Source organism: Schistocerca serialis, chromosome 2 (assembly GCF_023864345.2).
Source record: "Schistocerca serialis cubense isolate TAMUIC-IGC-003099 chromosome 2, iqSchSeri2.2, whole genome shotgun sequence".
NCBI classification, from domain to species: domain Eukaryota; kingdom Metazoa; phylum Arthropoda; class Insecta; order Orthoptera; family Acrididae; genus Schistocerca; species Schistocerca serialis.
The window spans coordinates 382327901-382353531 of record NC_064639.1 but is presented as its reverse complement, the minus strand read 5'-3'; the positions used below and the strand labels follow the sequence as shown (position 1 = coordinate 382353531).

Sequence of the window (25631 nt, the reverse complement as noted above, 5' to 3'; positions counted from 1 at the left end):
TCACTTCACTCGTCTGTCACTCCGGAAATGTTTTCCAAAATGGTAATAATAAATGCTACGAACTTAGACACGCAGCTTTTCTCGGATCGTTAATTTGCAGTTAAAGCGCAATTACGGGTCAAAAGAACTAGGTGACCTCTAAAGCTATCTCACCCATTGTCTGTCTGCGCAATTATTCTGTCGTAATAACTTGGTAATACTCTCCCTCACCGTGTCACTACACGCGAACACACACACACACACACACACACACACACACACACACACACACACGAACATGCAGAGTGAGAGAGAGAGAGAGAGAGAGAGAGAGAGAGACAGACAGACAGACAGACAAATAGACAAATACAAAGAGAGAAGATAAAAATCTTTCATAAATATTACCTTTCGAATTCCGTCAGTCGCGATGAATCCCGGAAGCCTTTGGCAAAAGGATTGCTGTCAATCTTCAGCTTCGTAATCTGAAACACAAAAACAAAATGATCTCACAACACTGCCTGTTTTTTTTGCTATATACTCATTCTTTAGATAACAGCTAAAGCTGTTGATGCTTTCTAAGCTGTGCAGCTTTCAAGATGACATCCACTGACTGAAAAAAACGTTAGTGTAATTATCTATACGTGGGAGTGAATTTCAATTATTGAGATAGTTAACGGACAACTTTTGAACCAGTATTGAAAATTTTACGATGCACTTAATGTAGCTTTCACATTAGAAAAGTAGATTCTGTTGTTGAATTACGCTAATAGGTTGCCAGCGACACAGATTATCACTCTCAGAAACAGTAAACTCCGTACATTCCAGAACGACATGTACGCTGTGTCGCTGCATTTTAATAGAAATAGCTATTCACCAACTTCTAACAATTGTTTTGGTAATATGAAAAATTATGTATTTTCTGTACAGCCTTATACAACTTTAAGGCAAAATCTCTTCGTCTTACACAGTTTCTGTCTTATGATGTCTCTCACGGGAACTGTCTTGGATCATCTTTTCTATGATTCCACTAAATAATTTCCGGCGATGGCCAGAGTGGTTTCCTATACGGGCTATCGTCGTCAACAGGGCCTTAAATCTTGATCTTCGTTTTTCATCCGTTCTTCATGTAGCCACGGCTCTCATTTGCAACATTCTCCTCCAGCTGAGCTAGTATTCCGTCTCAAATGAGCTCACTTCCTTCTTCTGTTCTGAGCGAGGTGACGCAGTGGTTAGCACACTGGACTCGCATTCGGGAGGACGACGGTTCAAACCAGCTTCCGGCCATCCTGCTTTAGGTTTTCTGTGATTTCCCTAAGTCCCTTCAGGCAAATGCCAGGATGGTTTCTTTGAAAGGCCACGGCAGATTTCCTTCCCTATCCTTCCTCAATCCGATTGGACCGATGATCTAGCTGTTTGGTCTCCTTCCCCAAATCAATCAACCAACCAACCACCAAAAAAAATGGCTCTGAGCACTGTGCGACTTAACTTCTGAGGTCGTCAGTTGCCTAGAACTTAGAACTAATTAAACCTAATTAACGTAAGGACATCACACACATCCATGCCCGAGGCAGGATTCGAACCTGCGACCGTAGCGGGCGCTCGTTTCCAGACTGTAGCGCCTAGAACCGCACGGTCACTCCGGCCGGCCAACCAACCAACCTTCTTCTGTTAATGCGACTCCGTAAGTATTTCAGGCGCTCGAACAATACTCAGGAAATGATCGGATGAGATTTTCATAAACGATGCATTGCTTGCATCAACAACATATCCCTTAAACAATAAGAAAGAGGAGCTGATAGTAAGAAAGACAGAGATACAGTTTGTCCACTGCGTCCTGCCCGAAGGAACAGGCACCTCGCAGAATCCGGAGCTCTGAAATGTATTATGTGACTGAAGATGGAGGAGGGAGAAAGGAAAGGAAAGGGAAGGAACTCATAATATTAGCTACATCGGAACTTTGCGCGGAATCAGCTGTGACGAGTAAAATTGTATGCTGAACAGGGAGTTGAACCGGGCTCTCCTGCTTACTAGGCAGTTGTGTTACCCGCTAATGCACGCTCTTTGGCCGACTTACGTTCCCATCTAGCGGCACCACTTATTCGCAATCCCTGTCCATGCCGTCCGTACTCACTAATTTTATATTCCCGTTGGAGGTCGAAAGTAGATCTGCATCTGCACTGATGATTCTGGATTCATAGCCCAGCAAGGCGTATGGATTGTGTCAATGTGTGACGTCTGAAAGAACAGACGCAACTCATTCATATAACTTGAAACGTCCCCTTAGAAAAATTTATGAATTACTGTGCTGATAAACCTCTTACATTATTTGATTTTCAAACAGCTGAGCAGAACTGAACGTACTTAGACATTTCTCTCTTTACTTATTCTGATCAACACTAAACTGACACAATACTTTTAGCGCAACGCAATCTGACTTTCAACAATCTCTACAGAAGAATGGCCCTGACTAACAATAACCTATACCTTACATGAATCACATACCTCACAAAAATCTTCGTTACTCGAACTACTGCAGTCCAACCCAAAACTTCATTCCATAGATCTTTCCTCTTATTTAAACATTTGTTTCCACCAAAAAAATCCTATCCAAGCATGCTTTCTGTATTTATACGTTCACATATTTATTACCTCGTTATTTATTTTCCATTATCATTTATTCCAAGAAAATCCTACCTAAACCTGTTGTCCCTAAACCCTACGTTTTTGTTCATATCCTCTATCAAAATCCTTTTTTGGCCAAACCATTTTCATATAGCTTCTCAATGCATTTCTTCCAATTCATCACAACTCGTTCTCTGAAACGCCTCGATGGGCTATGAGGCTATGAAACCGTAACTGTCCGAAAGAACAGACACCAGGCATTCATACAACTGATATGCTTCGATGTGCTATGAATCCATAACTATCATGCAGATGCAAATTTATGTTCGACCTCCAGCAGGAATCTAAAACTAGCGAGCAAGCAGGACACGGACTGGGGCAGCGTATAAGTGGTGACGCTTGGTGGAAATGTGGGTGTGCCCAGATAGGCCGCACAGTTGTAGTAAAAACTGTGTACGGGTGAAGCTGTGGTTTTGTAAGTAGGCTGTTTAGGTTTTTATGTTGGTAACACCAAGTAGCGCTCTATATGAAAATCACTGACTGTACTGTGTGAAGGCTGTGGTTGGTTTGCATTGTTGGAGTATATGCTATTGTAGTGTTGGGCAGTTGGCTGTTAACAGCGCGTAGCGTTGCGCAGTTGGAGGTGAGCCGCCAGCAGTGGTGGATGTGGGGAGAGAGATGGCGGAATTTTGAGAGCGGCCGATCTGGACGTGAGTCCATCAGAAGGAGTAAATTTGTAATATTGGATATCATGGACTGATATATATATATATATATTATGACATTTGAACACTATTAAGGTAAATACATTGTTTGTTCTCTATCAAAATCTTTCATTTGCTAACTATTCCCATCAGTAGTTAGTGCCTTCAGTAGTTTGAATCTCTTATTTAGCTGGCAGTAGTGGCGCTCGCCGTATTTCAGTAGTTTGAGTAACGAAGATTTTTGTGAGGTAAGAGATTCATGAAAGGTATAGGTTATTATTAGTCAGGGCCATTCTTTTGTAGGGATTTTTGAAAGTCAGATTGCGCTGCGCTAAAAGTAGTGTGTGTCAGTTTAAGCACAGTCATATATAATTTTTCTAAGGGGACATTTCAGTTTATGCAACTGCTTAAGAAGCAGAAGATCCCTGGTTGGAGTCCCGGTCTGGTATACATTTTCATTCGTCACCACTGATTCCACTGAAGTCCCGATGCAGCTGATATTATAAGTTCCTTCCCTTTTCTTTTCTTTCCTTTCTGCCCCTCCACTTTCAGTTTACATAATATTGGACAGAATTCAAAAATTTGCATTTTTTTGGAATTGTCTACATTGTGTAGGTTTTCATATTAAAATAAATAAAATAAAAGTGAATCCTATTTAAATGATAACAGCTGTTTGGACAATCCTTAACTACTATTTCGAAACGATGAAGATGTCAGATTCTAATTACCAGTACCAAGAGATACGGAATACTTGGAGTCTGCAAGTGTCGCATAACAAGTAGATGTGTCTCGTCCAAATGACAGATCGCTGTATCCTGAATGAGGAAAACAGCGGCGCCGCCGTGGGCGGCGTGTCGGGGCGGCGTCAGACAGCGGAACAAAGCAGCGGCTCCGTGGGGCATTTCCCGTTAGTCCTATTTGCGGCGGGCTCGGGCAGCACTGCTATATCACTCCATCGGCGGGAGCAAAGCAATATCGACCGCGCCGGGGAAAGGGGCCGCGCTCCTAACTGTTATGTCTGATTGCTTTAAATGTATTGCGCACGCAGGATGTTAATTTCACGCCTGAGAACGTATTGCTGGGGGCCGCGGGAAAAAGCCGGCCGTCTGGCGGGCAGCGCGGCGTCGCCGGGGGCGGAAGATGCGATGAGGGGCGCTCGCTGCCCAGGAGCCGTGGCTGGCGTGTGCCGGGCGCATTCCCGCCCATCTCAGGCGCTACTCACACAAGGCGGCGATTCTCTCGGCCTCACACTGACACACGCTATGACTCACTCGATGACCGGAGTAGTAGCTACAAGAGCAAACTTGCAAGTGGTATTTGCACCTATCTAACATTATTGTTCTGAGTATTGTCTTCTTGGATAATCGAAAGTACATTGACAATTATTACAAACAAAAAATACAAATCAGAAAATAAAGAAAAGGAGAAACTTACAGATCAGTTTCCTGATTTTCTAGCCGCTTGATTTCTTCTGAGCTATCCTGATACAGTTCTTCAATGCTAACGTTCGGAGAATGAAATAGCATGATAACTACGAGTTATGGCATGTCAACAGGTACGTCAACACCACCAGTCGACAGCTGAGCACTCCGTCTTGAGGCCACAAGTGGCCTACCGGGCCCATCCGACCGCCGTGTCATCCTCAGAGGAGGATGCGGATAGGAGGGGCGTGGGGTCAGCACACCGCTCTCCCGGTCGTTATGATGGTATTCTTGACCGAAGCAGCAACTATTGGGTCGAGTAGCTCCTCAATTAGCATCACTAGGCTGAGTGCACCCCGAAAAATGGCAACAACGCATGGCGGCCTGGATGGTCACCCATCCAAGTGCTGACCACGTCCGACAGCGCTTAACTTCGGTGATATCACGGGAACCGGTGTATCCACTGCGGCAAGGCCGTTGCCTAGTCGGCAGCTGAGTGTTTGAATTAATTCTCATTTATTCTAGAGAAGCTGCACGGTCGTCAATGGTATCTGTTCTATCGAGAACAGTCACTATCTTCGTACATGTTAATGTCATCCCGGTACTTATTTCAGCTAAAAGCGCTATCCGTATGTAAGCTGCATGCAGTTTCTGAAGAATCCAATGCACTACAAATCCCATTCGCCAATTCGTTAAGACAATCCACGAAAGAGTAAGGTTAACTAACGCAGTATCGGGTGGGAAGGTATGACCAGTTACACTGTACGCCATCTACACCAGTTTGTACAGAATCACGGCTAAATTAATGAACTTATACATCAGTTTAGTTCAGTCAGCTGGCCGGGGTGGCCGAGCGGTTCTAGGCGCTACAGTCTGGAACCGCGCTACCGCTACGGTCGCAGGTTCGAATCCTGCCTCGGGCATGGATGTGTGTGTGTTGTCCTTAGGTTAGTTAGGTTTAATTAGTTCTAAGATCTAGGGAACTGATGACCTCGGAAGTTGAGTCCCATAGTGCTCAGAGACATTTTAACCATTTAGTTCAGCGAGACGATTTTGTAGCCTTTCTCTCATATGATTACTAGCGTAGGGAAGGGATACTTGAATCTTCAAAGTGCTTTACAATTGCACCGGAACACTGATCCTGTTCATCGCTAGGAACTAATGGATTCCCTCCGCGCATCCGTGTGAGACTTCGCATGAATATTATATATGAATGCGGAAGTGACCGAAAGAACAGACACCACGCATTCATAAAGAAATGGCTCTGAGCACTATGCGACTTAACTTCTGAGGTTATCAGTCCCCTAGAACTTAGAACTAATTAAACCTAACTAACCTAACGACATCACCCACATCCGTGCCCGAGGCAGGATTCGAACCTGCGACCGTAGGGGGTCGCGCGGTTCCAGACTGTAGCGCCTAGAACTTCTCGGCCATTCCGGCCGGCCACGCATTCACAAATAACTGATGGGCTGTGAATCCACAACCATCAACTCAACAACAATCGACTTCCAGCGGTAAACTAACATTAGCAAGCATGTTGGACATGGACAGAGACTGTGGATAAGTGGTGGCACTAGGTGGGAACGTGTTTTGGCCGGGAAGCGTGCTGAGATAGTCCGCACATTTGCGATTAACAATGTGTCCAGGTGGCGCAGTGGTTAACGCAACAGCCTAGTAAGCAAGAGATCCCAGGTTCGAATCCCGGTCCGGCAGAAATCTTCACTCGTCGACGCTGATTCCGGTGCAGCTGATACCAACAGTTCCTTCCCTTTCCCCCCTCTCCTCCTTCAATTTGCATAAGTTGGCGTGACATCACATCTCTGGGAATCGGAGCTAGGACCTTTTCGCTGTAATTCTGTGGCGCAACTGAACTGAAGTGTGATGGTCTCTAATCAACTGGCACTCCCGGCGTGTGATAACCGGGCGTGCCAGCGTCCGCACTTGTGCCGTGCGACATTTCCTTCCCGGGGCCGGGTCAGAGGGCCCGCACAGCGCCAGCAGCAGCAGCAGCAGCAGCAGCCGCCACCGCAGGTCGCTAACGAGCCGTCAGGCGGCCCGCGGGGTGCCCGGCCGCTCCCCGCTCTGCCAATTAGCGCCCGCTGGGTGGGCCCGTCTCGCCGCCGCTGCTGCAGCCTTTATTTACGCTTCCTGTGGCGTCAGATTCTTCACCCGGGCCGTTTCGCAAACCAACAGCCCACCCGGGTGCACGCTGACAACACGATACGGGCCACGACGAGCGTGTGAATTCCACTGGCCTATCACACGAATCACAAGACAGAGAAATTCACGACTGAGGGACAGCAGGGAGAAACAGGTAACAAGATCGGCTTTCGTGTTTGTCGTCCCAGACATTCTGATCTCTTAGTTGTTGTCTTAACCGATTCGTGCCTGTAGAAGACATCGCACAGTTCTTAGGCTCCCTTTGATGCAGAACACTGATTACACTGAAACTTCAGGGCAGGTTAAAATAATGTCTGCCCTGGCCTCTAAATCATCTACAGGCGAAGTTCTTCAACTGGTACGGCTTACGATTTGCCCTCACAGTGCCAGATTTGCCAATACCGGTACCGGCATCCTCTCTGGCTGCGGCGAATCAGTTCCATCAATTTCTCCGCCTTGTTTTTTTCCTTCCAGTATTACTAGTCCTGCAAGATACACAAGTTAGGTTCAGTGAAATTTGCGACTTGCGTGGAGTGGTCGCGCGGTTTGAGGCGTCATGTCACGGACTGCGCGGCCACTCCCGCCGAAGGTTCGAGTCCTCCCTCGGGCATGGGTGTTTGTGTTGTTCTTAGCATAAGTTAGTTTAAGTACGTTTAAGTAGTGTGTAAGTCCAGGGACCGATTACCTAAGCAGTTTGGTCCCTTAGGAATTGACACACATTTGATTATATGAAATTTGTGAAGCAGGGCAGGTGTACTGGCAGAGTCGGAGCTGTGAGTGGGAGTCACGAGTCGTGTCGGACGACTCAGTCTGTAAGACGACTGCCCGCGAAAGACCAAGGTGAAATCTGGCACGAAGACAGAGTGAGAGATTCATTCTAGAAACTGCTGCTAATGTTTCACCAAAACGTATAAGTTTTAAGTAACAAATGTGTTCTTAAAGTGCGGAATCACCGATTTCCCGAAAAGAAATAACAGTACTGACTGTTTAAGGTGTGTGTGTGTGTGTGTGTGTGTGTGTGTGTGTCAACTTTGGGCTGAAATTCCTTGAAGACATTTGTGTGTCATATTGGGAGACTGAGCGACTTTGAAAAGCCCAGAGTAACCGAAGTGCTTGCTTGTCAAAACTATAATTATGTAAATTCGTTAATTTATGGTCTGTTTTGGATGACCTACGGTAAGGATTGTCAACGTAACCGCAGTTACTATCATCATACAATATAAAAGAATGGAATACAAGAGAACTCCTCATAAATGTCATTTATTTCTGGAGCTATGAAAGAAAACTGCCTTCTTCGAGATAAACGACTTACCAGAATACCATAACCCAATGAAAAAATGCTGTAATATTAAGTTCGGCAGTCCGATTGGACGAAACATTGGGTTCTGCAGGAAAGCAGGTTCATATTTTATACTTATTTTATTCCTGGGGATTGTTATTGAGCATTAGGCGATGGCAGGTTACTTTATCGTTTGCTAGAGACAACTATCCACACTTCAACGATTGTACATTGTATCCGTTACTGAATGAATTACTCTTCATACACTGGTTCGATGGCTGATCCCCGGCGGGGTCAGGGATTTTCTCTGCCTCGTGATAACTGGGTGTTGTGTGATGTCCTTAGGTTAGTTAGGTTTAAGTAGTTCTAAGTTCTAGGGGACTGATGACCATAGCTGTTAAGTCCCATAGTGCTCAGAGCCATTTGAGCCATTTTTGATGGCTGATCACACACACTGAGCTGAAAAACCATGAGATGCTAATCATAAATTACTTCACTGCCTGCAACGCAGGAGAACCTACAACGAGACCTGGCACATCTTCGGAGGGCGCAGCAAAGATCGTGCACAGGGGCAGAGATGTTAACAACCGACACTCCTGGATAACTGCACCTGAGTATCACTTTAAATATTTCATAGACTTTCGTTTCTATACTGGTGCCCAATGTGCTGTGTTTCTAATTTATAATGAACGTGTGGGGGAAGGTCGGGGAAGGAACGATTCCTATGGTCAAATCCCTATGCTACATCGTTACAAGATCAAGGCGAATGGACTACTTCCGCTTCAGACGTACAATAAAGGAACACCTAAGAGACGCAAACAGAAAAAATTCACACGATTCGCAGGCAGATGAGGAAAGTGGTGTGGGGCTAGGAATAGCATTCTGTCATATAATCACAGCAATTCCAAATCTAGGATTGGGATATACTCACGACGTGTGGGTCGCAAAGTTACGAGAGAAAAACTGGAGAAATAGCTAAAACCGACGAACATTACTGGTCGTACTTAAGCGCTCGGCAGATGGGGATCTAACAGGTGTAAAAATAGTCGTACTACCCACAGCTCCTAAATGCATATAATTAAGGCTCTATTATTTGTGTAGGCGTTCTATTAGGATGCCCCGCACTGCATTCGAGTATTCCGTGCCCCACCTACTAAGCCCTCTTTTTGCCGACAGTAACGCAAGAGGCCGTCTGCCACCACGCAGACGCGTTTTTCTCCGTCCGTTTCCTCTTCCACCCTCGGCGAAGCGGGCAAGAAGAACAGTGGGAGCTGCCACGGCAGGAACACGGAGGCGCGGACGCAGCTGTATCCAGGAAACGAGGACACATGGAGAAAAAGAAACGAGAGGAAGTCGGCCCGCGGAGGGGAGCCAGCGGCGAAGACGGACGGCTGCGCAATGTTTTGTTGCCGCTCGTTATTGCTGTTTTGCTGGCTCGCGCCTGCGAGCGATGTGCACGATGAAGCGCCGAAAGTAAAACAACAAATACAGCGCGGCGGGAGCTGGCGGAGCCACTGATTAAGGAGGCGGTAAATCTCCGGGGGGCAGGGGGGGGGGGGGGGGGGGTAGGCGGGCGCCGCCAGCACCGCCGGCCGGTCGCCAACTCGTGCAGCCTGCTGACCCCCGCCAAGTCACGACGTCTCGGGTGCTGACTCCGCGACGTTGTGTGTATATCGCGACTCGTACGTAAACGTTCACAAATTATACTTCAAGCAAAGTGTAAATCGTGAAAGCGTATCTTGCGAATAAACTCAGCAGGCAAAATTCAAACGAAAATTTGTTCCATTTGATGATGTGCATGTGTGACGCCCGAATGTCTAGCATATCATTCCCTTCGCGTGCTGGTGTGGTTGGGAAGCGTGCTATTGAAGCTGTTCTGCCCTGTCCTTGGGCAAGCTGTCCCACTACTGCGGTATGTGGTCCTTGATATCGCGGATACTGGGTTGGAAAACAGTAGGTGTCTGAGCTAATCCGAAAGGGACAGAACTGGGGATCGTACTGCCCACGTGAGTACCTCAACATCACGCGCAGTTCATATTGACAAGTGCGATGTCACGAGCATTGTCCTGCTGAAAAAAGGCACCAAGGTACTGTAATATGAGAGATAACGCATACCTTCGTGCCGTCAAAGCTACCTCAGTCACTACCAGACGTGACGTGGAGTCCGCCAGATGACTCCCCATGCCGTACTGCTGTGCCTCTCCATTCTTGTCGACGATGACAATCCGACGTAATGCAAAACCTCTGTTCATCGCTGAATACAAGGCACCGCCATTCATTTTCCTCGGTCACGGCGTCAGTACAAATGCAGCCGTTTGTATTGTCCTGTTAACAGCAGCTTTCACTTGGGATATAATTCACTAGTGTGCATGCCGCCTTACTCCGCCTAATGGTGATCGACGACACAGAATGCTGCAAGGAGTCCATTACTTCATCTCGGATAGCAGCCGCATATGTGAAGGGGGTACGATGTGATTGGTTCACAAATGGCAATTTTGGCCAGACGTGGTCGACTGAAACATTGTCCTCACATTTCCACACATGGGGCGCCTGTCACGTCCGAATGACCCATAAATTTGGATACTGCATGATACACTCAGGTGGACAAATGGAGACCCAGAGTGAGGCCCCGTTCAAACTCTGTCCACTGCTGATAATGGTGTCTCAGACGAGTACGTGGGATCTCCGTGTTGTTCACAATGATCACTGAACATCTTATGATGTTCACATCTTTTGTATACCCCACGAGGCCTAGTAGCGTCACTGAACACTGCTGGTGACCGTTCTCCGTGTCAAAGAGAAATGCAACCGCTATCGCTGACATACCCGCCGATGATGTGTACGTGTATGAAGTTATACTGACAACCGACGTTGTCTTGTGGATTCTTCACTTTTTTGTCAGGCATTACATAAATTCTGACCAAGAGGGACGAACTCTTTATTAGCGATACACAGAATAAGGAAATGTCCACGAAAGTTGTGCACGAACGACTGTGTCCTCAGCTTCGACCGGCTACGGTCTACTTTATTCAGGAAGTTTTGACTAGAATCTGAGTGACAGTTTACTGCAGGTAAAATCTCCTGGGTTGATAGGCCGCGTCCTATTTTTTCTGTACGATCGACGTTTCGACTCCTCTGCTGGGATCATCTTCAGGATCTGTGTTGTCCACTATTGACTGAACACGCCAATGAAAGCCTGCAGACTTACATCAATGACAGTTGTTCCCCACTAGCCGTACTCACCAGACTTAGCTACATGTGAGTTCTTCCTCTTCCTCAAGACGAAAATCAAAGTGAAAGGATGAAGATGTGATACGGTGGAAGGGGATTCAAGTGAACTAAATACCTTAACAACGAAATATTCCCAAGACACATTTCAAAATTGGCAGAAACGTTGAGAATGGTGTACGCTCCAGCAAGGGAACTACTTTGATGAAGATGGCGCAGAATTAGTTCTGAGTAGGACTTAGTAATTTTAATTAATGGTTTTCGCGAACTTTTGGAAACCACATCGTAGTTAAACAGCCCGCGACTGTAACCATCGCGACTACGCAGTCCGATGGCATTAACAACAGTGGGAAAGTGAAGGAATCCACGAGTGACAGTTTGGCTGAAACTGGTGTGAAGGAGGTTATCAGACGTGAGGTCAAAGCTTACAATATGTTACCTGTGCCACCGACCTGGAAATTATCAGAAAAATTAACATGAAAATTAGTTTTTAACAGCGAGGACGTTAGAGATGGGTACCCAGCTCGGATTTGAGAAGCATCTGGAAAGGAAACGAACGTCCCGATTTGAAAAGAATCTTCCCGGGATTTGGCCAATGCTACTTAAGGAAACCACTGTAAACCTAAATCTGGATGGTTGGACGGTTGTCTGACTGACCGAGCGCTACTGGACACCGGCCGATGGTTTGCTGGCGATACGTCACCAGGTGCCGTAGTCGCTGTACTGGCGGCTATACTTAGCCGCGGGTGCTGAGCAGGTCCTAAATCACGGCGGCGCGCGACAAAGTCTGTACGCCGCGACGCTGGCGCCATTAGTGCCGGCCCGCTGGGCGGCAAGTGGGCCGCGCCGTGCAGCCACGTCAAATCCGTCTCCGTGACGGACCCCCGACACAACAAGTGCTCATTTCTCCCTCTTTCCGCGCGCGCCTCCATTCGTTCTCGAGAGCCGCCGACTCTTGACTGAGTGAAATACTGGCTGATAGGTCTACTGCTGCATAACTGTATTTTTAACCCAGCCTTCGTTCTTCTCTTTGTTCCTACAGTGATAGTTTCATCGAGTTGCCATGGAAAAATTCCACAATCCACTTCTTTACAATTATTGAGGATTCTGAGGAGAGTTTCGGCAGCGCAACGCACAAGCATCATCAGCATGTTGAGTATACGGTATTGCATTTATCTTAACCATCCCAAATAACTTTTTGTCTAGAAGAAAAAAAATTTCTAGCAAATGTCTTTAGCTACCAAAGGGATAGAAAATAGCTTGACTGGCTTTCCTGTAATTTCATTCTTTACGAAGATATGAAGAGGAGTTGCTCCTTTTTAAATGGCAGTATGTATTTTCTAGTCGGTAGGTCACCTCCTCTCCTCAGGGCCTGTTCATGCATGGTGTTCTGGATATACCTATAGAATAACTACTATGTATCGAGTGGTAGCATATTAACTGAAAACGGGCAAACCAGAAACAGTACGAGACCTCTTAGGGGAGTAAATTCGGACCCTGAGAGAGTTCAAACGCTGGAGAGTGAATTTATGGCAAAGGGTGCGGGACAACTGTCAAAAGGCCGTAGGTTGTATGCATCGTTCCCCAATATCAAGGAGCGACTGAGGATGAAACATATTAACCCCAAGCAGGCATGCTTCATTTCTTAATCGGCCATGGGCCATACTCCACTCATTCACTGCGTGTAAATCTCGGTCAGAAGGTTGATTGTGCATGTGGATAGAAAGGGCGTCAGAACACATACTTCTGTACTATTACCGTTGTTCGCAGGGCAGACGACTAGTGCATTCACACCACAACATCACATACAGAACAAATCAAATGGTTCAAATGGCTCTGAGCACTATGGGACTTAACATCTGAGGTCATCAGTCCCCTAGAACTTAGAACTACTTAAACCTAACTAACCTAAGGACATCACACACATCCATGCCCGAGACATGATTCGAACCTGCGACCGTACATACGGAACAGACGTTGTGGCTCGATCTCAATGACTGTGTACACAGAATATTTAGAGTACTGCATAAAGAGTACGTGCAACGAAGGAGTGCCAGCAGTAACGAGCAAAGGCAACAAATTATTCCACAGACAGTACCAGTGTGACAGATGACAGTAGTAGTGCTAGCACAGTAGTCATAGCACAGTCAACGTTGGCACTAGCGAAACAGACAGCATAGAATAAGGACTAAATGTATAGTCACCGGAGTGTCGCGAAATCAATTGTTCTTAAGACATTAATGTTAGATTGTAAGAGAGAAGCGGGCGTAGGGAAGAGCATATACTGCTGTGTAAAGTATCCCATCTGAGGGCGAGAGGCCCAAAGTATTCCTGTGGTCCTTTCCCGCTTCTCTCTTACAATCTAACATTAATGTCTTAAGAACAATTAATTTCGCGACACTCCGGTGATTATACATTTAGTCCTTATTCTATGCTGTCTGTTTCGCTAGTGCCAACGTTGACTGTGCTATGACTACTGTGCTACCACTACTACTGTCATCTGTCACACTGGTAATTTGTACACGACAGCGAATAATATAAAAATAATCAACCTGACATTTTGTAAAAACGGGGCTTCTGCCGCATGTTCGCATCGTTCTCGCATGATATTTCGACGGCGTAATCGCTGTCTTCTTCCGGTGCTCCCCGAGAATGGTCCTTGGGCGGATCGTCCCAGTATTTATATCTGTAAGGTGCTATGCGCTCCTTAGTCGGTCCGCGCCGCATCGGGTTTTCCCTCTGCGGTCCGCGCCCGCCAGACGCGGTTCCTATGGTCCTCTCTGGTCGCTGGTGTTCCCACTGCCGTCCGCGCCCGGCTCGGCCGCTCTCTGGGGTCGAAGTCATCTGAGGTCTGCCGAAACTGGTCTGAAATGTCTGATGCTCTCTCTCATTGCTGTTTCCTCGGTTTCCACTTCCGTCTCTAGTTCAACGCTCCGTAATCGGTACGCGTCGGGTCGAGTGTTCCGTCCACGGTCCGCGCCCGCCAGGCGCGGCTCCAAAGGTTCCCTCTGATCGTTGGTGTTCCGACTGATGTCCGCGCCCGACTTGGACGTCCTCTAGGGTCGTGGTCGTTACCTCAGGAGTGCCAGGACAAATCTGTAGTGTCTGGTGCTCTGTCCCGTAGCTGTTTTCTCGGTCCCCACTCCTGTTTCTTGTGAAATCTCGGTGTGTTTTGCGTTGAGTCTTCAGACGTTCAAAAGCCGGATCCCAGGCCGTGCTGAGCTGGTATGCAGTGTCACGGTTGATGAGATTCTCCGTGATTTTGATCTCGATGGACTCTTTTATGACACTGTCACAATATCTAGGGGTCTGTGTGACAATCTTGGTGTCACTGTAGATCATCGAGTGACCGAGCTCTAGACAGTGCTCTGCTATGGCTGATTTGGTTGCCTTCTGACTCTGGTGTGCCTCTGGTGTTCTTTGCACCTGATGCCCACCGTTCTGGTGGTCTGGCCGATGTATGACATCCCACACTCGAATGGTATGTAGTAAATGTCTGGCTTCTGTAACCCCAGGTCAGCCTTTGCATTCCACAACATTGTCCCAATCTTAGTGGGTGGTCAAAATACGCTCTTGATGTCATGTTTCATGAGAATTCTGCTAATGTTAGCAGAGATCGGTCCAGCATATGGTACGTATGTCACCCTCTTCGCTTCTTCTGGTTCGTCTTACTGTATCCTGTGGTTGAATATGGCAAGTATGTCACCCTGCTCGCTTCTTCTGGTTCTGCTTACTGGATCCTGTGCTTGAATGGCATGTCGAAGTGCCTCCTGGATGTCTAAATTTGTTCAAATGGCTCTGAGCACCTTGAGACTTAACATCTGAGGTCATCAGTCTCCTAGAGCTTAGAACTACTTAAACCTCACGAACCTAAGGACATCACACACATCCATGCCCGTGGCAGGATTCGAACCTGCGACCTTAGCGGTCGCGCGGTTGCACACTGTAGTGCCTAGAACCGCTTGGCCACCCTGGCCGGCTCCTGGATGTCTCTTGATGAGAATCCATTCTTGCTGAACACCGAATGTAAGTGTTCTATTTCCATCGCCAAACTGTTGGGGTCTGACAGATAACGTGCTCTGTGGACTAGAGTTTTGAGCACTCCGTTCTTCTGAGCCGGATGTGCTGCCACGGATAAGGAATACCGCACATGGCAAAATGGCGCTATACAAAACCGGCACTGAGTCAACTGTGGTGCACCATGGGCCACAGATGGCAGGTATGAAAGACAGCTGCGAATGGAGGTGCAACCACTGAGCAACTGACTGTCGAAATGAACCAGGTGGTTACCAACAATGTCTCCTCTACAACAGTTCAGCGAATGTTGCTGCGTATGGGCTGCAACAGAAGGCGCCTTCTTCATGCACCCATGCTGACTGCTGTTAATCGGCTCCAAAGGCTGGAACTTGCAAGCCAGTACCGCAACTGGACGTCCACTGAGAGGCGACATGTGTCCTTTCCAGATGAATCACTTATTATGCACCGTTGGACTACATCTACATCTACATCTACACACATACTCCGCAATCCACCATACGGTGCGTGGCGGAGGGTACCTCGTACCACAACTAGCATCTTCGCTCCCTGTTCCACTCCCAAACAGAACGAGGGGAAAACGACTGCCTATATGCCTCTGTACGAGCCCTAATCTATCTTCTCTTATCTTTGTGGACTTTCCGCGAAATGTAAGTTGGCGGCAGTAAAATTGTACTGCAGTCAGCCTCAAATGCTGGTTCTCTAAATTTCCTCAGTAGCGATTCACCAAAAGAACGCCTCCTTTCCTCTAGAGACTCCCACCCGAGTTCCTGAAGCATTTCCGTAACACTCGCGTGATGATCAAACCTACCAGTAACAAATCTAGCAGCCCGCCTCTGAATTGCTTCTATGTCCTCCCTCAATCCGAACTGATAGGGATCCGAAACGCTCAAGCAGTACTCAAGAATAGATCGTATTAGTGTTTGATAAGATGAACCACATCTTCCTAAAATTCTACCAGTGAACCGAAGACGACTATCCGCCTTCTCCACAACTGCCATTACATGCTTGTCCCACTTCATATCGCTCTGCCATGTTACGCCCAAATATTTAATCGACGTGACTGTGTCAAGCGCTACACCACTAATGGAGTATTTAAATATTACGGAATTCTTTTTCCTATTCATCTGCATTAATTTACATTTTTCTATATTTAGAGTTAGCTGCCATTCTTTACACCAGTCACAAATCCTGTCCAAGTTATCTTGTATCCCCCTACAGTCACTCAACGACGACACCTTCCCGTACACCACAGCATCATCAGCAAACAGCCGCACATTGCTATCCACCCTATCCAAAAGATCATTTACGTAGATAGAAAACAACAGCGGACCTACCACACTTCCCTGGGGCACTCCAGGTGATGCCCTCACCTGCGATGAACACTCACCATCGAGGACAACGTACTGGGTTCTATTACTTAAGAAGTCTTCGAGCCAGTCACATATTTGGGAACCAATCCCATATGCTCGTACCTTAGTTAGGAGTCTGCAGTGGGGCACCGAGTCAAACGCTTTCCGGAAGTCAAGGAATGTGGCATCCGTCTGATACGGTTCATCCATGGTTCGCAAGATATCATGCGAAAAAAGGGCGAGTTGCGTTTCGCAGGAGCGATGCTTTCTAAAACCGTGCTGATGCATGGACATCAACTTCTCTGTCTCAAGGAAATTCATTATATTCGAACTGAGAATATGTTCGAGAATCCTGCAGCAAACCTATGTTAAAGACATTGGTCCGTTGGGCATTGATATGTATGGCGTGAAATATCTGTAATTAAACACCCTATGATAATCGTCGGAAGAGTGAAGGGCAGAGGAAGGAACGTTATGGCCCGCTAAATATTTTCTGGGTGGTCTCGTCACTCTGGAAGGCACAATGAGTCAACGCAAGTATGCATCTATCTTTGAGGTCCATATTTAGGTCTTCCAGGGCTGGTCACGTTAATGTACGTAAGTTATCCAGTGTTTAGTATACTGTTCTGACCCAGTGATACCGAGACTTCCCGGCGTACTTTACATGACGATAATGTTGTGACTCGTCGGTGCCTGTGAAGGACCCGGCAGCACGGTGTAGCAGTGGCCGGCGGCGACGCGGGCGATGCTGCCACCCAAGTGGAGATTCTGCGGGTGTCGGGGCGGCGACCCGCGTGCGTCGCGGCGCCGTATGGCTGTCAGCGCGCGGCGGTGATTTAGCGCCACCCGGCCGGCCGCGAAGACAACTTGTTTGAACGGGCAGCGCGCCCGCCGCAGGTAATTGGGCGTCCCGTGCCAGCGCCCAGCGGCACACCGCGCCTCATTACGGCCGCGCGCTGACAGTATTTATGCGTCCGGTTCGACGACGCGCCGGTGCACCGTCTGTCGCCGACGCCGACGCCGAAATCGACACTCCCCCGCAGTGGTGAGTCTTTCGACACTACTCTGCTGAGCTTAGCACTCTGAATCCGACTAATAATATCCTTATCTGCCTCCCATGGCAATATAAGATTATCAACGGCACGCTGCATACTTTCCTGGCCGCCCAAATGTGCTGGCAGTTTTCAGTTTGGAAATCGCCTCAGACACTTTACAGCTGTAGGTGGAGACGTTTTTGTCCGTAGTCCTCCAAAATGGGCATAGGTAGGGGACCATGAGGTTCTTTTCAAGGAGAGTAGTTCGCGTGATAGGCGGCGTTTCCAACAAACGCAGGGTAAGCTCTAAAACATAATGTATTCACAGTTGCGAATATGAACCACCTTCGGCTGTATTTTGGAATGAAACTTTGTGCCAGACCGGGACTCGAACGAAAATTTCTTGCTTCATGCGCGCAGTCATCTTAACCGTTTTAGTCACTCGAGCATGAAACCACAGCTCTCTGAGACTGCAGACGTGTGTGCAAGTTGCGTTTGCGTGAGTGTGTGTGCGCGGGTGTGTATGTGTGTCTGCTGCTGACAAAGGCTGAATGGCCGAAAGCTATAATTGTGTGAATCTTTTTACTGTGCCTATCGCGACTCAGTATCTCCGCTATATGGTGAGTAGCAACATTCCTGCCGTCCGGAGTGGCCGTGCGGTTCTAGGCGCTACAGTCTGGAGCCGATCGACCGCTACGGTCGCAGGTTCGAATCCTGCCTCGGGCATGGATGTGTGTGATGTCCTTAGGTTAGTTAGGTTTAATTAGTTCTAAGTTCTAGGCGACTGATGACCTCAGACGTTAAGTCGCATAGTGCTCAGAGCCATTTGAACCATTTTTGAGCAACTTTCCTTATCTGGTATTGTTACATTCCATCCTGGACTTTCCATTGTTGGATATGAGTAGATATCGCTGGCAGATATTATGGCTGAAATGGTGGCCACTCAAAAACCATAAACAGTATGGTGTATTTAACAGCCAGTATATTCCTGTGACCTGCATTAATCACTTCTGTTTATCAACTGACGTTACTATGTGTCAAAACAGTGGCAGAGATCGTAACAAAGCGGCAACACCATGTTAGACACATGATCTTTGCCTTACCAGAGGTATTATCAGGAAAGAGGAGGTGGATATTTATGTAGCTAAGTGTTTATCATGTCCTTGTAAAATCTTGATCTCACAACGATTGCGTGGCTGCAACATTATAAAATCGCAATTCACTGATTCATGGTGACATATACAAAAGTTGTGAACAGAAGTTGATGAACAGAAGTGACGAATGCAAGTCACAAGAATATACTGGCTGTTGAATGCGCCATACTGTGTATCAATAGATTTCACTGTGCACAATGTCAGTCATGTTATCTATCTTTTTATCTACTCATATCTAGTAATACGACAAATGGTCTGTAAGACAAGAAATATGTTTTTTCGACGATGACATCTCACAGACAGGTCGGACTAAGTTTAACGTGTAAGTAATGTTTTCAAATGCGTAATAACTGCTTGTTCCTATGCTTTGTACTGTACGATTTGCACACTTTATTAATTTTCTGTTCAGCATGCACATAAGAATGGCTATAGAGCCGAAATTATGATTGTGTGAAATAAATGAACAGCTAACAAATTTCTTTGAAAAAATTCTATATGACTGTGTTCCCCCACGAAGGAAAGATCATCAAACTATTGTTGTAGGCCAAAAATCACGAACCACCAACGAAATGTAAGCAGTGGCAAATGACACGAATTGTTTCTCGACAAACCCAGGATTTTTTTTTCTTACCGCTTTACGCAAACTGAGTTGAATGTGTAACAAATATTCCTTATTCCTCGTACTTTATTGTTGCGAGAACGCACACTACACTATGCGGTTAAAATAGAAGAACACAGTAAACATAACCTTCACATCTGACCACATTTGTCGAGTTGAGCTTACTTTGGTCGTTGCGATACAGACTGCTTCACTGGGACAACTGGATCTTAATTTCGCTGTAATATCAGTAAAATCATGTTTCACTACCTGTTATAACACGCTTCAGTAGCCCTGCATACTGTTAGCTTCATCTAGCAACTCATAAGCAACACGCATTCGCCCATGTTTTTATTCCAAAGTCAACAATTTTGGAACAAATTTTCCTGTTTCGCGCAATATATCATGGTATCAGCCAACCGATATACCACCATGATCAGCGACTTCAGTGATTGTGATTCTACAATCATACATGTTCACTTCTCTCACTTTTCACACATTTTCATATGTTGATTATGTGCTGGGATGTCCATGGCGCTCGTCACATCCAGCGCACACACGGTCTTCTCCGAAAATGCTTATACCACTGGTAAATCTTTGTTTAACTCATAGCAGACTCACCAAAACCAATACCTAATATTTCGAAAAATTTGCTACTTTTCATTTGCGTCTTGTAGAAAATTTAATAGACATTCTCTAATCAGTTTTATACAAAATTAATAAACGACAATACTACCGGTATCAAAATATATGCAAATCTAATGATTTTTCCTTGTGTAGGAACTTTTTGAATGAAATCATCGCCATCATTTGAATGCAAGTTCTGTTATACATCTATTTTACTAAAACACGTTATTCCGGCTATAGAGCCAGTTTAAAATGCAATGGTGAAAAAAGTCAGTACATTTGAAATATGTCTGAATGACATGTAATTGTCCAAATGTTGACATAAACACCGTTTTTCAACATCTTTGCATTAAATGTCTAGGGGTAGTAGATCACGTAACTGGGAACAACTTTTGTTAGAGACAAACTGTTCGCTGATGCTTACCGACTACGCTAGACGGCCTTTCGCCACTCATCGATCCCGAGACGACGAGATTTCAAAGATTTAGCAAGGTGTACTGGCTAGGTGTGCTGCATTCTACCTGCCCCAGTAAATTGATAGAGTGATTTTACACAAGAAAACCTTAAGAATGAGTGTCTCTAAGTGGATAAAGCTGTTGTGGGAGTGAATGAGCAGCTTAAATTGGCTCGGCATATCTCCTTTTACACGGAGCAGGTGACTGGATTATCGGCAACACACGTTGCATATGCATATTGCAGAGTGTCTGCACCCCACCGTCTCTTAGGGATATAACAAATGAAAGGTCTCCCAGCGTCTCCACGAGGCGTCAGCGAACATTTTGACTCTAACAGCAGTTGTTTCCGATAAGTGATCTATTAACCCCCAGATATTTGGCGCAAGGACTTCGAAACGCCCTGTTTATGAAAAAGAATGCTGTAGAAACGGCCAGACAGAGTTCCACTAGAAGCATTCTAAGTAAAAGTATTTCATCCTCAAGCAGGCAGCCGACAGTACATTCACCCGGCTGGTTCTCGAATACCAGTCATCTAATCATAAAATCGCGAATAAGCGATTACCGGTGACGTTACCCACGGAGACACACTATAATGTAGAGTGCTATAATAGTACTGGCCAACACCGTTCTGCAGTAAGCACTAACGAATATCTTCTGTAATATTCCGGCGACAACATGTCATTCCGAAGTGTCTGATATTTACGGATCTTTTTCTCACCACTGCACTTGAAAATGGCTCTACAGCCGAAATCACGAAAGTAAAATAAATAAGTAATAAAACCTAAAGTTAGATGGCAGCGATGATTTCCCTCACATGTAAAGCTACTGACAGCTGATAACAAAGTAAATTCTTGGTGGTCACAACGTCTCTACTTGCACAGTGTCTACATATAAGTCCACACTGCTTCATTAAGACATGCTCTCCCTGTGCAGGAATCACGAAATGTGACAGCGTAAGAGTTGTGGATTTCGTGATATGTGCAAATTTGGGTGGGTGTCGGATATTCTCCTGTAGCAAAAAAATTTAAGGTGACTACTCGCAATGAGCGAGAAATCCGGGTTCGAGACCCTATCCGGCACAAATTTTCATGTGTCGCAAACAGCTGACGTCAACTGGGTTTCGCAAAATGCGAAACCATTTAGTACAACAGGGTAAATATCCAACAACGCTAACATTGTACATCTGAGCTCAGGTGACAAATGTCACGGGATATCGATATGCACACATACAGATGGCGGTAGTATCGGATACTAAAGCTACAAAAAGAGCAACACATTGGCGGATCTTTCATTTGTACTCAGTTGATTCATGCGAAAGGATTTCCAACGTGATTATGGCGGCACGGCGGAATTAATAGACTATGAACGCCGAATGGCTATTGGAGCCATTTCGGAAATCGTTAGAGAATTCAATATTCTGAGATCCACAAAAGCTGTGCGGAGGGTACTGTATTTCAGGCATTGCCTCTCGCCACGGACAACGCAGTGGCTGATGGCTTTCACTTAACGACCTAGAGCAGCGGCGTTTGCGTAGAGCAGTCAGCGCTAACAGACAAGCAACCCTGCGTGAAATAAACGCAGAAATTAATGTTGGATGTACGACGCACGCATCCGTTAGGACAGTGCGGCGAAATTTGCCGTTATGGACTGTGGCAGCAAAAGACCGATGCGAGTGCCTTTGCTAAAAGCACAACATCATATGCAGCGTCTCTCTTGGGCTCGTGATCCTGTCGATTGGACCTTAGTTGATTGGAAAATTGTAGCCTGGTCAGATGAGTCACAGTTTCAGTTTTTAAGAGCTGATAGTGTGCTTCGAGTGTGGTACAGACCTCACCAAGCCATGGAACCAAATTGTCAACAAGGGACAGTGCAAGTTGGTGGTGGCTCCATAATGACATGGGCTCTGTTGACGTGGAATGGACAGCGTGCTCTGGATGTTCGGCTGTTTGGAGACCATTTGCAACCATTCATGGATGGCATGTTCCCAAACAACGATGGAATGTTTATGGGTGACAGAGTGCCAAGTCACTGATGGGCCACAATTTTTCGCAATTGGTTTGAAGAACATTCTGGACATTTCGAGCGAATGATTTGACCACCCGGATCGCCCGATATGAATCGCATCGAACATTTATGGGACATAATCGAGAGGGCAGTTCATGCCCAAGATCCTGCACCAGCAATCGCGTTCGTCTACAGAGGATGCTTGGCTCAATATTTCTGCAGGGTACTCCCAACGGCGTGTTGAGTGCGTGCGACATCGAACTGGTACACTACGCCGGGCGAAAGGAGATCATAGGCGATATTAGGGGGTATCACATGATTTTTGTCACCTCAGTGTATGTTACATTTCAGACAGTTTCATCAACACAACCGGACTAACACTACACATGAAATCACAACATTCACGCTGCTATTTGGGCTCACCTCGTAGAATACAGTCAGACCTGTACCGCTGCCAGCGAGAAGAGTTTCTCCCATTCCGTGTGAGGACAGACGGCTGGGCTGACAGAGGGCGGCGCCGCGTCCCCGCGCCGTGGGCGACGGCGCGATGTGTTCATTAGGAGCGGCCGTAAAGCGCCGTCAGTATTTATGGGGCGTGTTGGGCGCCCAGAAGCGCCGCCCAGCGCGAGAAGCGGCCATTAAGGTTAAGTTTAATGGACTGCGCCCGCCGGTGCGTAATTTCCACGCGCGCCACGCCCGCGCGATTGTTGAAAATTTAATGACGGCCGGGGCAAAAATTTGTGCCGGCTCACCGATTGTGCGGCTCGGACGGAGAAATGCGGGGAGAGCCGAGAATGGTGCGCGGGGTTAGCGAGGATCAACAAACGCCGCCAGCGAGCTGGCGCCAGGAGCATACAGTCTAGACGTGCGTACTTGTCGGGAGGGAAAGCGGGTCGTGTTTTAAGGGTTACAGTTCAATGCGGTGCTCTCTGTACCGACACCGACGCTAAACGATTCGGCCTGGGTGGCACACCTGCCATGCATGTCTCCGCGGGCGCTGACCGTGAGATGCAATTTCGGTATAGGAATTATCTCTTGCGTATATGAAGCAGAGTGTATGTGTTTATGTCTCACAATCCTCCTTAACCCCTGGACCGATTTCAACCAAATTTGGCGCAGAAACAGCAGGCCTAACGGGTATCATCACTGTTGGTTTCTAGCTTCATAACTACGAGAGTAGCAGAGATATGGGCAAAAACGTGCTTAGTTCCTAGCATGTAGGCTGCCCTGAACGTCAGGCGTGTGGAAACAGTCCAGCCTGCCAAATCAACCTGCTTTTCTGGGCAGCCTAAATGTCAAGGATCCCGACATGTGGGCTCCCCTGCATGACAGTCATGTTGTATTGAAGTAGTCTCGGTCTGATTTATCGACTTGCTTTGCATGGCAACCTGCACATCAGTGGCAAATAAATGATTTTTGAACACGCTGTTGTTTAGCCTCCCCTGCGTTACAGTTGTGTTGTGGGAATAGTATCGGCCTGCCTGCCTTACTGAACTCTGTGTCAGGGACTGAACGGTATGGACGAAGATAGGCTGAGATGGATGGAGCAGGAGGTGGACAAATTGATGGGGAGGCAGAAATGTACCTAGAGAAGGACAGATGAGGGGATGCATGAGGTAGGTGGAAGGTGTAGAGGGATAGTGGTCAGGTGGCACAGATGAAAAGAGAGAAGGGCAGGAGAATATGATCAGAGGAAATGGAGACGAAGATATGGCCAGAAGGGGTGGAGGAAATGGACAGTGAGGGTAGATGGATGAAATAAAGAGAGAGAGAGAGAGAGAGAGACAGACAGACAGAGAGAGGAGGAGGAGGAGGACGGGGTAGTAGATATAGGTGAGAGGATGAAGTGGGCAGAGAGAGGGGGGGAGAGGTGGACATAGAAGGGAGCAGGAGGAAGTGTGTTCAATATTTGTGTTGAATGCACACATCGCCGAAGCTGTGGGGAAAAGGCTAGTTCGTAATGTTTGTCGAAAGGTTGGAAAACTGCAATCATTCCTGAGACAAGGTACTTTGTGATCGTAACTGGATAGTGGCACTGGGACAGAAATGGCATCCAAGATTGTCCCACAGACAGATCTGTGGGTCTTGCTGGCCACGTGAGTACCTCAAGATTGGACAGACGGTTCATAGAGTTACGCACAACCTGTTGACGAGCAATATGCTGTGGAAAAAAGGGGCCACTGTACTGTTGCTTCAGAGGTAACACAGAAGGACGTTGGGCATCAGTGACGCCCCGTTTCTTCAACCACTACCAGCTCTTGTCTGAAGTCCGACATCCATCATGTCTAGTTTTCTCATGGTGTAGGAACCATTGTCCATAAGATTTGGGAAACCAGTGGCTGGTGAAATCATATTTACTAATTCTGTCCACAGGAACAGGACTGTGAATTTGCTCTTTAAGCCATTCACAGTCTCCAAAATGTTGTAGTACAGTTATGTTCCTGCAGTCACCACTTCATAATTTCCTTCCACAAAGCGCATGTCTTGGTGGGTATAGCTGAGCAGTTTCCCTCATGTTAATTTCCACGAACAAAGTTTTTAAACATCTCTTCTTAAATAATATCCCCTTCCCTTATGGTTCACTGTCTTCGTTAAAGAAATCATATTTTCTGTCATTATGAAAAACATTGCGAAAGTACTGCTTTCACTTTACTGTGCTAACGAAATCGGAATGCGTGATTTACAGAGACCATTCGCGCAGTACAATTGTTCCTCGAAAACCAGGAATTTGTTCGGGCTAGCAAACTAATATGGAGATCTTCTTTGGCCGGCCGAAGTGGCCGTGCGGTTAAAGGCGCTGCAGTCTGGAACCGAGAGACCGCTACGGTCGCAGGTTCGAATCCTGCCTCGGGCATGGATGTTTGTGATGTCCTTAGGTTAGTTAGGTTTAACTAGTTCTAAGTTCTAGGGGACTAATGACCTCAGCAGTTGAGTCCCATAGTGCTCAGAGCCATTTGAACCATTTTTTTGAGATCT

The 25631-nt window shown here is 46.7% G+C and overlaps 1 protein-coding gene and 1 pseudogene across 1 annotated transcript in view; both read right to left on the bottom strand.

Annotated features, from left to right (window-relative positions):
* Positions 1–25631, bottom strand: part of LOC126456009 (T-box transcription factor TBX20-like) — a 195555-nt gene that overhangs the window by 14100 nt on the left and 155824 nt on the right. The window contains exon 4 of the mRNA XM_050091765.1: positions 385–461. Within this exon, the coding sequence (XP_049947722.1) occupies positions 385–461 (77 nt within the window). The remainder of the gene's footprint in view (positions 1–384; positions 462–25631) is intronic.
* Positions 5091–5208, bottom strand: LOC126459081 (5S ribosomal RNA; annotated as a pseudogene).